At 40.3% G+C, this 13,060-nt stretch overlaps 1 protein-coding gene and 1 non-coding gene across 4 annotated transcripts in view; both read left to right on the forward strand.

Annotated features, from left to right (window-relative positions):
• The window catches only part of LOC100947923 (E3 ubiquitin-protein ligase RNF103), a 112,590-nt gene that overhangs the window by 66,896 nt on the left and 32,634 nt on the right, over positions 1-13,060 (forward strand). Inside the window, exon 1 of one of the 3 annotated variants that reach the window (XM_012811002.2) lies at positions 5,912-6,085. The exons of 1 other annotated variant lie outside the window; for it this stretch is intronic. In XM_012811002.2, coding sequence (XP_012666456.1) covers positions 6,041-6,085 — 45 coding nt within the window. In that variant the 5' untranslated portion in view covers positions 5,912-6,040. Of the gene's footprint in view, positions 1-5,911; positions 6,086-6,304; positions 6,384-13,060 lie in introns of those variants that run through there. One more of the 3 variants, XM_023518776.1, reaches the window with a different exon arrangement.
• Positions 2,767-2,891, forward strand: LOC111728285. Its single transcript, XR_002775628.1, has one exon. It is a non-coding gene; the product is annotated as a small nucleolar RNA SNORA32 (small nucleolar RNA).

The following is a 13,060-nucleotide window of genomic DNA, read 5'->3' on the forward strand; positions in this document are numbered from 1 at the left end:
TTTAAACCAAATATGGTATGTTATTCCCTTTTTATGAAGTTGAAGAACAGGCAAAACTAACTTATGCAAGATAGAAATCAGAATAATGGTTTTCTTTTGAAAGTACTGACTGAAAATGGACATGAGGGAGCTTTTTCCTATTTTTTTAAATTTCTAAGTGCTATACCAACCAGAGGGAGCCTTTTTAGACTTTGAAAATATTTTAAACATTGATCTACATACTGCTTTTATAGCTATATATGTAAAAATTCATCATGTTACACACTTAAGATCTGTGCACTTTACCATCTATAGATTTTATATTTTTTAAAAAAGTTATACAAACAAGATCCCATTTTCCTATTATTAGCAGACATTCCTGATTTCTCTCACTTTTTAAAGAGATCATCCATAACATAACTCTCATTGTATTTTATCAAAATTCTCCATATATTTGTATTAGTAGTGGGTTTTTACAACACCCAGGCCACAGTAACGTTGAATGTGTAAGTTGTGTGTTACTCTTCTAATTCTGATACTGTTTTTGGATACCTAAGTATTGTTTAAATATTCCAGCTGGATTTTAAACAAAACTTTAGGCTTTATTTCTGCTTGGGGAAGTAAGGGAAGGCACAATCATCACCACGAGAGGAGCTTTAGTGGTAGAAAAGAAGCTCTAAGGGCAATGTGGAGCATCGCCATGGGGATTATTGTGATTCCCTAGGTGAAGGTACAAACAATCTCCAAGCAGTACCTCTAAAGTAGTTTGAGAGATCTACTTTCCCTTTCCAAGTGAAGATTGCCTCATACTTTGGGGTTCGTAATGGAGGATAGATGTTTGTTATTTTAAAATACCTAACTCTTTGTTCCTTTCAAGTGAGGCACACATGTGTTTATGTGAGGGTTTTTATAGATTGAATCATGCCCTCTCAAAAGATTATCTTGAAGTCCTAACCGCTGGTGCCTCATAATGTGACTTTATTTGGAAATAGAATAATTGTCATATGTTCATAGTAGATTGGAGTGATGCAGCTACAAGTCAAGGAATGCCAATGAGTGGCAGCTATCACCAGAAGCTAGGAAGAGGCAAGAAAAGATTCTCCCCAGAGTCTCAGAGAGAGCATGGCCCTGCTGACACCTTGATTTTGGACTTCTAGCCTGAAGAACTTTGAAATAATAAATTTCTGTTGTCTTAAGCTACCTGGTTTGTGGTACTTTGTCACCGTAGTCCTAGGAAACTAACACAGAATTATTGGTAAAGTTGGTGAAGGAAGGTTGGATATGGTCAGAAGATGACTCAAGGTTTGTCTTTGCCTTATTCCAAGACATCAGCCATGGGTTAGGAGCAGCTTAGTCCTGAAGTTTACTCAGAAATGAAGATGAATCCATTCCAAATTCTTATATAAGTCATGGGAGGGAATTCAATTTCCAAAGATTAATTCATATCCAACATTTCTGGGGGCCATCTGTTGTACAAAACAAGGTGTATGTATCTGGGCTTTAGCAGGCCAAAATTCTTGTCAGAATTGGGTTGTGATTTTCTTGCCCAAAGCATTTCAATTACCAATCTACCTGGCAAATAGGGAACAGTGTGAGTCAGGACACTCCTTAAGATAGCTTTAGTAAAATAAACAAGGACAAACCAGGATATAAAGGAAAAACTGTCCTTTCTGTTTTTCTTTTATTTCTATTTTTCATTTCAAATTCAGGGAAAGATTTAAGGCACAAGCATTGATGTGCCTCTCAAGTCAAGGATATGCATCTATTTATAATATTTTTCAGGGATCAGGAGAATGCACACAAAGCCTTTGAAAATGTGTGTGAATAAACGTCTACATGAACATATGGCAGGGGAGTGTGATCCTGTTAAACACTTGCTGTGTTTGGCAAGAACAAACAGCTAGAATGCCTGCTCACTTAGTTCTTCCCACCCCCTCAGATGTGTGAGTCTTAGCAGGTGGGAGGATCTGTAGCTTGCTTCCTGAGGTCCGTGTAGGAAGGACAAACTATAGCCTCAGCTGCAGCTAGGGAGTGCTTTGTCTAATGCTGAGGCAAAATCAGGACACAAGTGGAGAGTGCATATTGCTGAGGGTGGAGCCTAAAAAACGTGTGGAAAGAAGATGTATAGTGTTCTTAGGCACTGATGTGTTTATAGGGCTCTGTCAGTACTGATGGGCTCTGTATCTCATTGCCTGAAACACCTCCTTGTAACTGGGAAGGCTCTTTGGTGCATCTGTTTCTTTTGCTCTGGATAGTCTTCATCTTTCTGCTAGCTTATCCTTCAGATCTCAGCTTATATATTACCTGTTCAGGGAAGATTCACCGATCTCCCTGTTATCACAGGACTTTGCACATCTATAAGAATGCACTCAATTTTACTTATAACAATTTTTTAATACCTATTCTACTCATCAGATTGTATATGGTTCTGTTTTCCTAAAGCCTACAGGAATGCCTGACACATAGTAGGCATTTGATAAATATTGTTGACTAATTGGCAGCCCAGTATTTTCCTACTTGAACAAATGGGGACTTACAGTTCTTTCTCCCTCCACCCCCCCCAAAAGGAAGAATGGTGTGATAAGGGAGACTTAATTTTTTCCCCACATTTTCAAAGAACTCCTTTACATTAAAAATGGAAGGACGAGCTTTAGAAGGAAATCCAGGAAAGAATGGTGTTTTTCAAGGCGGAGAGAGCTCCTGATACTTCAAAAGTCACTAATAATTCAGGACTTTTCTAACACAAAATTGTCTGGGGATGAGAATTTTATCTCTAAAAATCAAATATGATCATTACCAAGGCTTTTAGAATTCAGTTTCTTACTTGCTGTGGACGTGACCATAAAAAGACTTCCCTCTAGGTTTTCTATCTGCTACCTTGCTAGCTAGCAATCCACCTATTAGGAACATTTTATTTTAAAAAAAAATCAATCAAATCTTCTAGGAGAGAAGACCCAAAGCCAAACAATCCTGGACCTAAATCAGCAAGAGGTGACAACTTCACAAAAATCAAAAAGTTGGAGCAGCACAGGCACATCTAACTTACAGAATAACTGAATTGGCTTAAACCAAAATGTAAATCCACCTTTAGATGGTGCCATCAATACCATGAGTTTGAAGTAACCATGAGTATAGTAGTACAATTTTTAGACCAAGAAGCTCAATATATGGACCCTCCTATAACATCTGCAGCGGGCAAAGGCACATGAAAAAGACTTCCTGAACAACTCAGGTGCTACTCAGCATTTAGGTATTCCATGGAGTTAATAAGATAGTTTTTTCATTAACTTATTTAAAAATACACTGCCATTGCACAAAGGTCAAACAAAATGGAAGTATAAAACATAAAATACAATAGTTTCTCTTACTGGCCATTTTATTTCATCCCCCCTTTGTACACATCGTTAAAGTTTGTGATGTCATTCAAATTCTTCTTGCATATTTGTGTAATCATGTTTGTATGAAATTTTTACTTACATGAGATTATACTTTAAAAATTTTGTATTTTGCACAGTATTTCAGAGAATGGGAAGAAAATACTGAAGCATTATTCCACTGATGAACATTAGTTTGTTTATTGTATCTATAGTGTTACAATAAACATTCTTTTACATACAAAAACACATGGAAGAAAGGAAAATAATTAGTGGAAGTGGACATACCACATGAAGAAGTAAGTCACAGAAGAAATTAAAATGGCCAACAAATATACAGAAAAGATGCTCATCTAGACTAGTAATCAAGGAAATGAAAATTAAACAATATTTTATACTCTTAGATCGGCAAACATTTAAAAGATTTATATCATTAGCTGCCAGCACGGGTTTAGGGAGAATAGAGTACTGGTACACACTATTGATAGGCATTCACAATAATACAATCTGTATGGAGGATATTGATAGTACATTTAAAATATTTAGCTGTGCCTGTATTTGCAGGCTTATTTACTAGGGAAAAACAATTTACTATCATATAATAGGGAAGTGATTAAATATTATCAATTATGGTATATTCCTGCTAATTGCTATAATTTGTGACACTGAAGAAAACCTATGTTAAAATGTTTAAAAAGGAAATTGCAAAACAATATGTATAATATAGTCCCAATCAAAGAAAGTGAGAAAGTGACTTCTTTCCCAAAGAAAGTCTCAAAGGATTCACACGATTTATGTTTAATAGTTGGTATGAATCCTGAGACTTATTCCCCAGAGGAAGTGAGAATGGGAGATTTACTTTTTTCTTTTTGAGACGGAGTCTCATTTTGTTACCCCTGGTAGAGTGCCGGGGCGTCACAGCTCACAGCAACCTCAAACTCTTAGGCTTAAGCTATTCTCCTGCCTCAGCCTCCCAAGTAGCTGAGACTAAAGGCATCTGTCACAAAACCCAGCTATTTTTAGAGGTGGGGTCTGGCTCTGGCTCAGGCTGATCTCCAACCTGTAAACTAAAGCAATCCACCTGTCTTGGCCTTCCAGAGTGCTAGGATTACAGGCTGAACAACCCTGCCCAGTGGTTTCTGAGGGGTTTTACTTTTTACAATGAAACAAGTACTGCTATTTTTAAAAACAACTTTATCTAGGTATGATTGATACAAAAGAAACTGTACTTATTTAAAATGTCCCATTTGACAAATTTGACATTGTATACATCCGTGAAATAAAAACAAATTTGACACTGTATACATCCGTATACCCCAATCAAGATTATAACCCCAATTTGCTTGTCTGCCTTTGTAATCCTTCCTTCCTACCTCTTTCCCGCCCCATGATCTACTTTCTGTTAGATTAGTTGGCATTTTCAATAATGTAGCAAATGGAGTCATACAGTATCTACTCCTTTTCTCTGGCTTCTTTCATTCAGCAAAATTATTATTATTATTATTATTTTTTTTTTTTTGAGACAGAGCCTCAAGCTGTTGCCCTGGGTAGAGTGCTATGACATCGCAGCACACAGCAACCTTCAACACCTGGGTTTAAGCGATTCTCTTGCCTCAGCCTCCCAAGTAGCTGGGACTACAGGTGCCCGCCACAACGCCCAGCTATTTTTTGGTTGTAGTTGTCATTGTTGTTTGGCAGGCCCAGGCTGGATTTGAATCCACCTGCTCTGGCATATGTGGCTGGAGCCTTAGCCGCTGGAGCTACAGGAGCCGAGCCTCAGCATAATTATTTTAACATGTTGTTGCAGTTATTAATAGTTTGTTCTTTATTGCTCAGTATTCTTCTATATGGATCTATCACCATTGCAGTTTATTTTTTATTTTTTTTTGGTCGGGCCGAGTTTGAACCATCACCTCCAGTATATGGGGCCAACGCCCTACTCCTTGAGCCAGGGGAATTCCTTTGAGAATCTTATTAAGGTCACAGTCGGTGCAGGGTGCAGGATTACACATATATGAAAAGTGCCAGGTAGGTATCACTCACTGAATAAAAACTGCGACAGTTCGGACGGAAAGGAGAGGATTGAACTTCGCGCATAATGACAACTTAGAATCGTTGGACCTCGGGAAGACGGAGAGAGAACACGACTTTTAAGTTTTAGGGACTAGGTGACGGTGGTGCCAGCAGAGCAGAGGTGTAAATTTGGCAGGAGGGAGAAGAGTTCATTTCTCATTTGTGCCTGTGAAGTACCTACACAAAGACGGAGCTGTTCGGAAAGTGATTGTAAATGTTCATGTCTGGACGGAGTTACAGATTTTGGATGCAAGAACATGTAAGTCTGAGTGAAATATGAGGAGCAACTGTAGTCATCAAGTGTAGTCAATTAATATGTATCTCTCGCAGCACTCACTTCCACAACTCACGAAAAACTCCTAACTCGTCGCCTTCACTTAATATTCGCCCCGCGAACTTGCACACATGATGTAATCCTCCTTTCCAGATACCCCCGCCCAAATCTTAGTATGCGCATGCGCCCCACGCATGCGCACCGTCCCCACTGCCGCCACTCCCTTCTCCGGGCGTCTGGACGCCCTCCCTCCCGGCCAGCCCCGCCCAGGCGGCTGCCCGTGACCTGCCTTGGCGCAGGGAACGGAAAGCCGGAAGGGGCAAGACGAGTTTAGTTCGTCATGGGGCTGTTTGGAAAAACCCAGGAGAAGCCTCCGAAAGAGCTGGTAAGGCTACAGCGGCGGCAAATGAGCGGGTGGATTTTTGTGGGGCGTAGTAGAATTGGTAAACGACCGGACACTTTTCCTCACCGGCTGCCCGGCCCCCATTTCCGGGGCCTCCCACTCGACTGAGGGGCCGGAGGAAGAGTCCTTACGGAGTCGTCTGTAGTAGGAGAGAGCCCTTGTTACCTCGCTGTCGACCAGGTGGCAAAGGGCTGGATGACGAGTTTCTCAACTTTGCCACCGGGCGCGGAGGCAACTACACCAACCTGGGCTCTGGAAACCCTTCCCCGTCCTCGCTTTGGTATGTCCCGCCCGGAACCTTTTCCCTGCGCAGGCCCCGCCTCCTCCCGCCGGTGTGTCCGCGGACCACCGGGCTAACCTTCCTTTCCCTGGAGCGTTGTTCTGGGAGGACCGGGTTTCGACCTCTTGGACCTTCCGCATGCCTGCTGGAAGGTCCAAGCACCTGCAGCCCTTTTTCTTTTGCCTCACAGTATCGACTGAGAGTCTCTATTTTCTCTTTGTTTTGCAATACAACCTTTTATGTTGATGTCAGACACATCAGTTATAGCAGGGATCTAACCCAGAAGAGTACGATTGGAAGATAGCTCTGGAATGGGCTTCGAACTCCGGCTTTGCCTGTTTATTGAGATAATTTTGGGAGGCAAGCGTTGAAAGTGGCCTGCAAAGGCAGTCTGCCTAAGTTGGAATCCTGCTACCCCGCTTCTTAGCTCTGTGAGCTTGGGAACGTTAACTTCCCTGTGCAATAGTTGTGTACGAATGATAAGACTATCATTTCAGAGCAATTGAAGATTAAATGATGTAAAGTTTTTTAAGTAGTGGTAATTACAGCCTTGCTGTTTAGATGCAGACCAGCACCGTAAATATTGCCCGAGAGCTTGTTAGAAATCTCGGTCCCTACCCCAAACCTCCTGAATCAGAATTTGAATTCTGACAGGACTTCTAATAATTAGTATATCACTAATGCCAGAGAAGCACTGTTGTGTGACATCTAGATTTGTTCATAATAGAAAAAAACCTAAAATCCTTTAATATATGATTTTACCTTCTTATCTCTGGCAGGCATATTTTAAAAACCGACTCATGCATCATGTAGTTTCTGGCACATAATATGTGTGTTGCTGTTAATTTTTTGTTAATTTAAGGTCAGTATTTTCATCAGGCAACTTTTTCAATTTTGCTCCCTGGTAAAATAAAAATTGTGGAGTTTAAGAGTGTAACATCATTTTGTAAACTGCAGAACATATACATATAGATGCGCATTTTGAAGCATGTGTATGTTCTAATGTGCTTGTTATTTTAGAAGTGTGTTTTTGATGGTAGAGAGAGTTTTTTTATTACCTTCAGTGTTTGGTCTTAGTGTTACCATTCATTGATTCTGGGTAAGCAAACAAAAATGATCCTGGAGAAATGGGCTTATTACTGTTTAAACTATAGTTTAACAGTGTAAATAACACTCAGACTATTTTTAAATGATGAATATAATTGCTAAGAACACAAGTTACCCTCCATATACTTTTTCAGGAGGGTAGCCTTCCTGGGAAAGCTAATTAACACCAGAATATGGCAGAGTTGATGTATGAGACTGGTTTTAAAAACATGCCTACCAGAACTGAACAAGTGAAATTATTAAATAAAAGGTTTTAATTTTTTTCCCCCATTATGGATAAGTTCAGGTGTTGTAGAGCAGTACTTCTTAAGCATTAATATGTGTACTACTCAGTAGGCATCGGGTCAGAATTCAAAATTTGATTTAGGAGGTCTGGAGTAGGGCCCAAGATTTCTAACAAGCTTCCAGGTGATATTGATGCTGTATGTCTGCACTTGAGAGGCAAGGTTGTAGAATGTGTAAAGATTAGTGTTAACTACCATTTTAGCTAAAATATTGAACCAGGCCTTGTGCTAAATACTCTGTTGGGACTCTGAACATTACAATGTAGGTGCTGTTATTATCCCTACTTTACAGGTGTGGAACTGAGGCTTAGGGTATTTAAGCAATTTGACCAAAGTCAAATTATAGCACCAAAGGTTGTAATCTAGTAAGTATTCTAAGGCCTGTATTCATAATGTTATGTCGTGTATTTATGCAGACTCCCAAAGGGGGATCGTAAAGATGAAATAAGAAACTGAAGAGCTTAACTTCTAGCAAATAAGATAAACATTTCAAGATCAAGTTTGGGTGGTGCCTGTGGCTCAGTGGGTAGGGCACTGGCCCCAGATACAGGGGGTGACGGGTGCAAACCCCTCCCTGGCCAAACTGCAACAAAAAAAATAGCCAGGCATTGTGGCTGGCACCTGTAGTCCCAGTTACTCAGGAGGCTGAGGCAAGAGAATCACATAAGCCCAGGAATTGGAGGTTGCTGTGAGCTGTGTGATACTCAACAAGCACTCTACCAAGAACAATAGACTGAGACTCTGTCTCTGAGGCTGAGGCAAGAGAATCGCCTAAGCCCAGAAGTTGGAGGTTGCTATGAGCTGTGTGGCACGCCTTGAGCACTCTACCAAGGACGATAAAGTGAGACTCTGTCTCTACAAAAACAAAACAAAACAAAACAAGTTTGGATTGGGTACCATATTTATGTTATAAGAGTTCAGAGATTAGAGTGAGCACCTCCAGGCCAGAATGATCAGCAATGAATTAACCCTTCACTGTCATGTTTTCCACACCCTTTCCAACTAGGAATGGGTTCTTGACTCTTAGTACAGCAGTTCCCAAACTGTGGGTTGCAACCCCTTTGTAACAATGAAAATACATCCTGCATATCAGATATTTACATTGTGATTCATAATAGTAGCAAAATTATAGTTATGAAGTAGCAACGAAAATAATTTTATGGTTTGGGGTCACCACAACATGAGGAACTATATCAAAGGGTCGCGGCATTAGGAAGGTTGAGAACTACAGATTTAGTAGGATTTTTAGTGTTAGATGATCCACTTTATCTGGTGCTGGAGATACTCTGCTAAGATTTTCTTCCAAGTTTTCTTCAGTTCTTCAAAGTACCCTTTTAGTTCTGAGTTTATGTTTTAGTTTGTCAAAGGATTATCTACTTTAGTTTTGGCTTTAGTAACTGCTAGGGTCTCTTTCACACCTTGTGACTTAGAAACCAAGAGTTTTGTCACTTGATACAGTTATTTAGCATGAGTCTGTAATTCAAGAAAATGCCAATAAAATAGGGATGGTGTATTAGGGTTCTCCAGAAAAACAGAACCATCAGAATGGATAGATAGATAGATGAGAGGGAATTAAATATGGAAATTAACTCATGATTATGGGGGCTAAGTCCCATGACAAGTTGGAGAACGAGGGAAGTTGGTGGCTCGTTCTGAGGCCGATGGCCTGAGAATCTGGTGGGGTCACAGACGATGGAAGTTTGAGAATTCAGAGGCTGGAGAACTTGAGTTCTGATATCTAAGGACAGAAAAAGGGTGTTTCAGCTTCAAAAAGAGAACAGGAATTCACTTTTCCTCTGCCTTTTGTTTTATCCAGGCCCTCAATCAGTTGGATGGTGCCCACCCACACTGAGTGAGAGTATATCTTTCTTAGTCCACTGATACAAGTGCTAGTCTTTTTCAGAAACACCCTCATAGATACACCCCAAAATAGTGCTTTAGAGCTATGTGGGTATCCATCAAGTCACTCGAGGTGACAGCTAAAATTAACCATAACAGATGGAAAATTCTTTTTTCTCTGTAGAGCTGCTGAAGCACACACAGATAAAAGTTTGAGAACCATATATGAACAAGAAGATAAGTAATATTAGTTTGGTTTTCCTTAAGAAATAAAATACTCAACTTCATAATAGAAGCTAAAGCACCTTAAAAAATTGATAATGTTGACAGAAAGGGGTTAGAGAAAGAGGGAATTGACTAAATGCTTTAGTCCCAGCTGGGTCACTCTTGAGTTGGGATAAATTTACAATATGCCTTCTGCTGGGGGCTAGGAAGATGTAGGTATGTGGGCCCAGGTTCTGACAGAGGATGAGGAGGGGCCAGGTGCAGTTATGCTATACCATTGTGCTTGTCACATATGGTACCATTTCGGCCATGATAACAGATCAGATCAGGCAAGTAAGATACATTATGGTGGTGGTCCAAGTACTCTGATAAAGTATACAGCATAGCGTAGGTGCTAAGTAAATGTTTCTTGAATGATGAGTGAGAATCAGAATAAGGTTAGGAAGGTTTAAGATTGAGGAGTCCCAAGAAGAGCAATGTTTCAAGGAATTTTCCAGGAAAACATTAGATTAGCTATGTAAGAAGCCTCTTTAGTAGTGTTTTTCAACCTTTTCTCTCACAGCACTTTTGAACCTGTAGTTAAAATTCCACGGCACACTTAAATTATGTTGATGAAAAGAGTAGAAAAAAGAATGTACTGTGTTTTGAACTTTCAAAAATTATTTAATTAATGGTCTTTAAAAATTTTTGTGGCATTCCAGTGTGCCATGGCACGCTGGTTGACAATCACTGCTGAACTAAAGTCTAGATTATCCCTAGACTAAAGTCTTTATTTACCCCCTAGACATCTCAGACATTTTGGTGGGGACATCTTAGTGGTCAAACCTGTTCTGTATTAAAGGGTTCAGATGAAAACAATACTGGACCTGCTGAGGATGAGGGTGCCTTATAATCCATTTAGAAACCTGTGACATTCTTGGAATGGGAATTGGGGGCACGAGATTCTGCTGGAAAGAGATTTCTTCTTTTGGACTTGCTGTTGTGCTGGAAAATTGTGCTGTCCTTCTGGAAAATTGTGTTGTCTTACTTATGGACTTCACTGATTGAGCCTTTGGATGGAGTGCCACCTTCTGTGGCATCAGAATTCTTAATTCATATGACTAACTTATTTCCTTATACTGGGTCATGACCTGTAGGATACTATCAGAAAAGGGAAGAAAATGAGACAGGGAGATAGAGAAAAAGATGAAGCTTTATTCACTTAGTTCATGCAGCAAAGATTCCAATATTTTGGTGTGCGTTGGTTTGAAGCCAGGTTTATAAAAATAACAGAATGGGCTTGGCGCCTGTGGCTCAAGCGGCTAAGGCGCCAGCCACGTACACCTAAGGTAGCGTGTTCAAATCCCCAGCCTGGGCCCGCCAAACAATAATGATGGCTGCAACCAAAAAATGGCCGGGCGTTGTGGCGGGCGCCTGTAGTCCCAGCTACTTGGGAGGCTGAGGCAGGAGACTCGCGTGAGCCCAGGAGTTGGAGGTTGCTGTGAGCTGTGATGCCACGGCACTCTGCCCAGGGGGATAGCTTGAGGCTCCATCTTAAAAAAAATAAATAAATAAATAACAGAATGATGACTTAAAAAATATAGTTTACTGGGGAGACTGACATGTGAGCAAATACTTATATTTTAGGGCATCAGTATAAATAAATACCAAGTCTATGATGTCACAGTGGAGGGAGTGATTAACTCTTCAGGTTGGGGAAGGGGAACTGGTCAGGGAGGGTTTCTGGGTCTTGTCACAAGAAGTCACAAGAGCCAGGTAGGCGTTTCTACCATAGTGAACTGCGTGTACAAGGCTAGAAGTGTGGAACATAGGTTGGAGGAACCATGAGAAAGTTCAGAATTGTTGGAGGATGAAATGCTGTTCTAAGTGGGGTGTAGGAGTAGTGATGGCAGTGGTAAGATGTAACATTGGAAAGGTAGATGGGAGGGTAGATTAGCAAAGGTCTGGGTATCATGCCAACTAAAGATGAGAGCATTCAGAACAGTGGTTTAGGGCAAGATTGGTAAGAAGAGATTTAGGTTGGGAGGCCAGTTAGTGGCGTTTAGTGAGAGAATAATGGAGGTCTTGACTAACAATGGGAATGGAGAGGATAAAACGAGCTTAGAAGTGTTTAGGCAGAATGTAGATATCAGAATGTGATGTCTACTACATGTGGAATAAGAGTGCAAAGATGATTCTTAGGTTTTGGTTTAGTCCTACCCCCCTAATCAAACCTATCCATTCATTCCTCTGAATGGCGGAGCCATGAACTAAAATGGAGAGAATTCAAGAAAACAGCAGGTTTGATGAGAATGGTGATGATGGAGGAAAAGAGCTAAAAAGCTTGGTTTTAGAACAAAGAGATCAGAGAAGATAGACACAGGGCTAACCTGGGAAAATATTTTCCTCTTCTACTTTGTGTTCTCAGCAAAATTGTAAGCTTCTTGAAAGCAAGAAATATGCTTTTATTTATGCTCTGTCACTTACTGTGTAAGCATAACATTGAATTCCAATAAAAGTAAAATGCCCATTAAGTACTTTGATGGACAGAAATAGAGATGGTGAGAGAAAGCACTTGGACATTTGATAATACAGCATAATTGAGCTGACGTATGAGATCAGACAACTAAGTTCATGAACTCATCACAAAAGTGTTATTTACCTCATTGCTGAATATCACTGTGGTCATCTTCAAGGTACTCCTCTTGGGAAGCTATGCACTGAGGCCAATGTTTAGTCCACTCTTCAGAGCAATTATGGAACTCTTTGGAGATCTGACAGTTAAGTTTGTGAACTCATTCTAGAAAAGTACTTTGAAGGATGGTTTAGGAATGGGCATTGGTGCATAGCTTTCCATGGGGTGTACTTCAAAGCTGACCACAGTGATATTCAGCAGTGAGGTATGTAGTACTTTTTCTAGGATGAGTTCACCAATGTAATTGTCTCACCTCATACAAGAACAGGGAATAAGTAATCTGCAGTAGCAACTGCAAACAGTTTTCTATTCACAGTCACGACATGGAAGTGCTCCTTTCCAAAATTAAGCACATCTTTATCTATCTTATTTTAAATTTTTTTCTTGTTTTCAATTGTTTTAGTTTAAAGTTTTTTATTGAGACACAGTCTGATTTTGTGGCCCTCAGTAGAGTGCTATGGCATCATAGCTCACAGCAACCTCCAACTCTTAGGCTCAAGCAATTCTCTTGCCTCAGCCTCCCAAGTAGCTGGGACTACAGGTGTCTG

Source organism: Otolemur garnettii, unplaced genomic scaffold, assembly GCF_000181295.1.
Source record: "Otolemur garnettii isolate 467f Iridium unplaced genomic scaffold, OtoGar3 scaffold00147, whole genome shotgun sequence".
In the NCBI taxonomy this organism is placed as follows: Eukaryota; Metazoa; Chordata; class Mammalia; order Primates; family Galagidae; genus Otolemur; species Otolemur garnettii.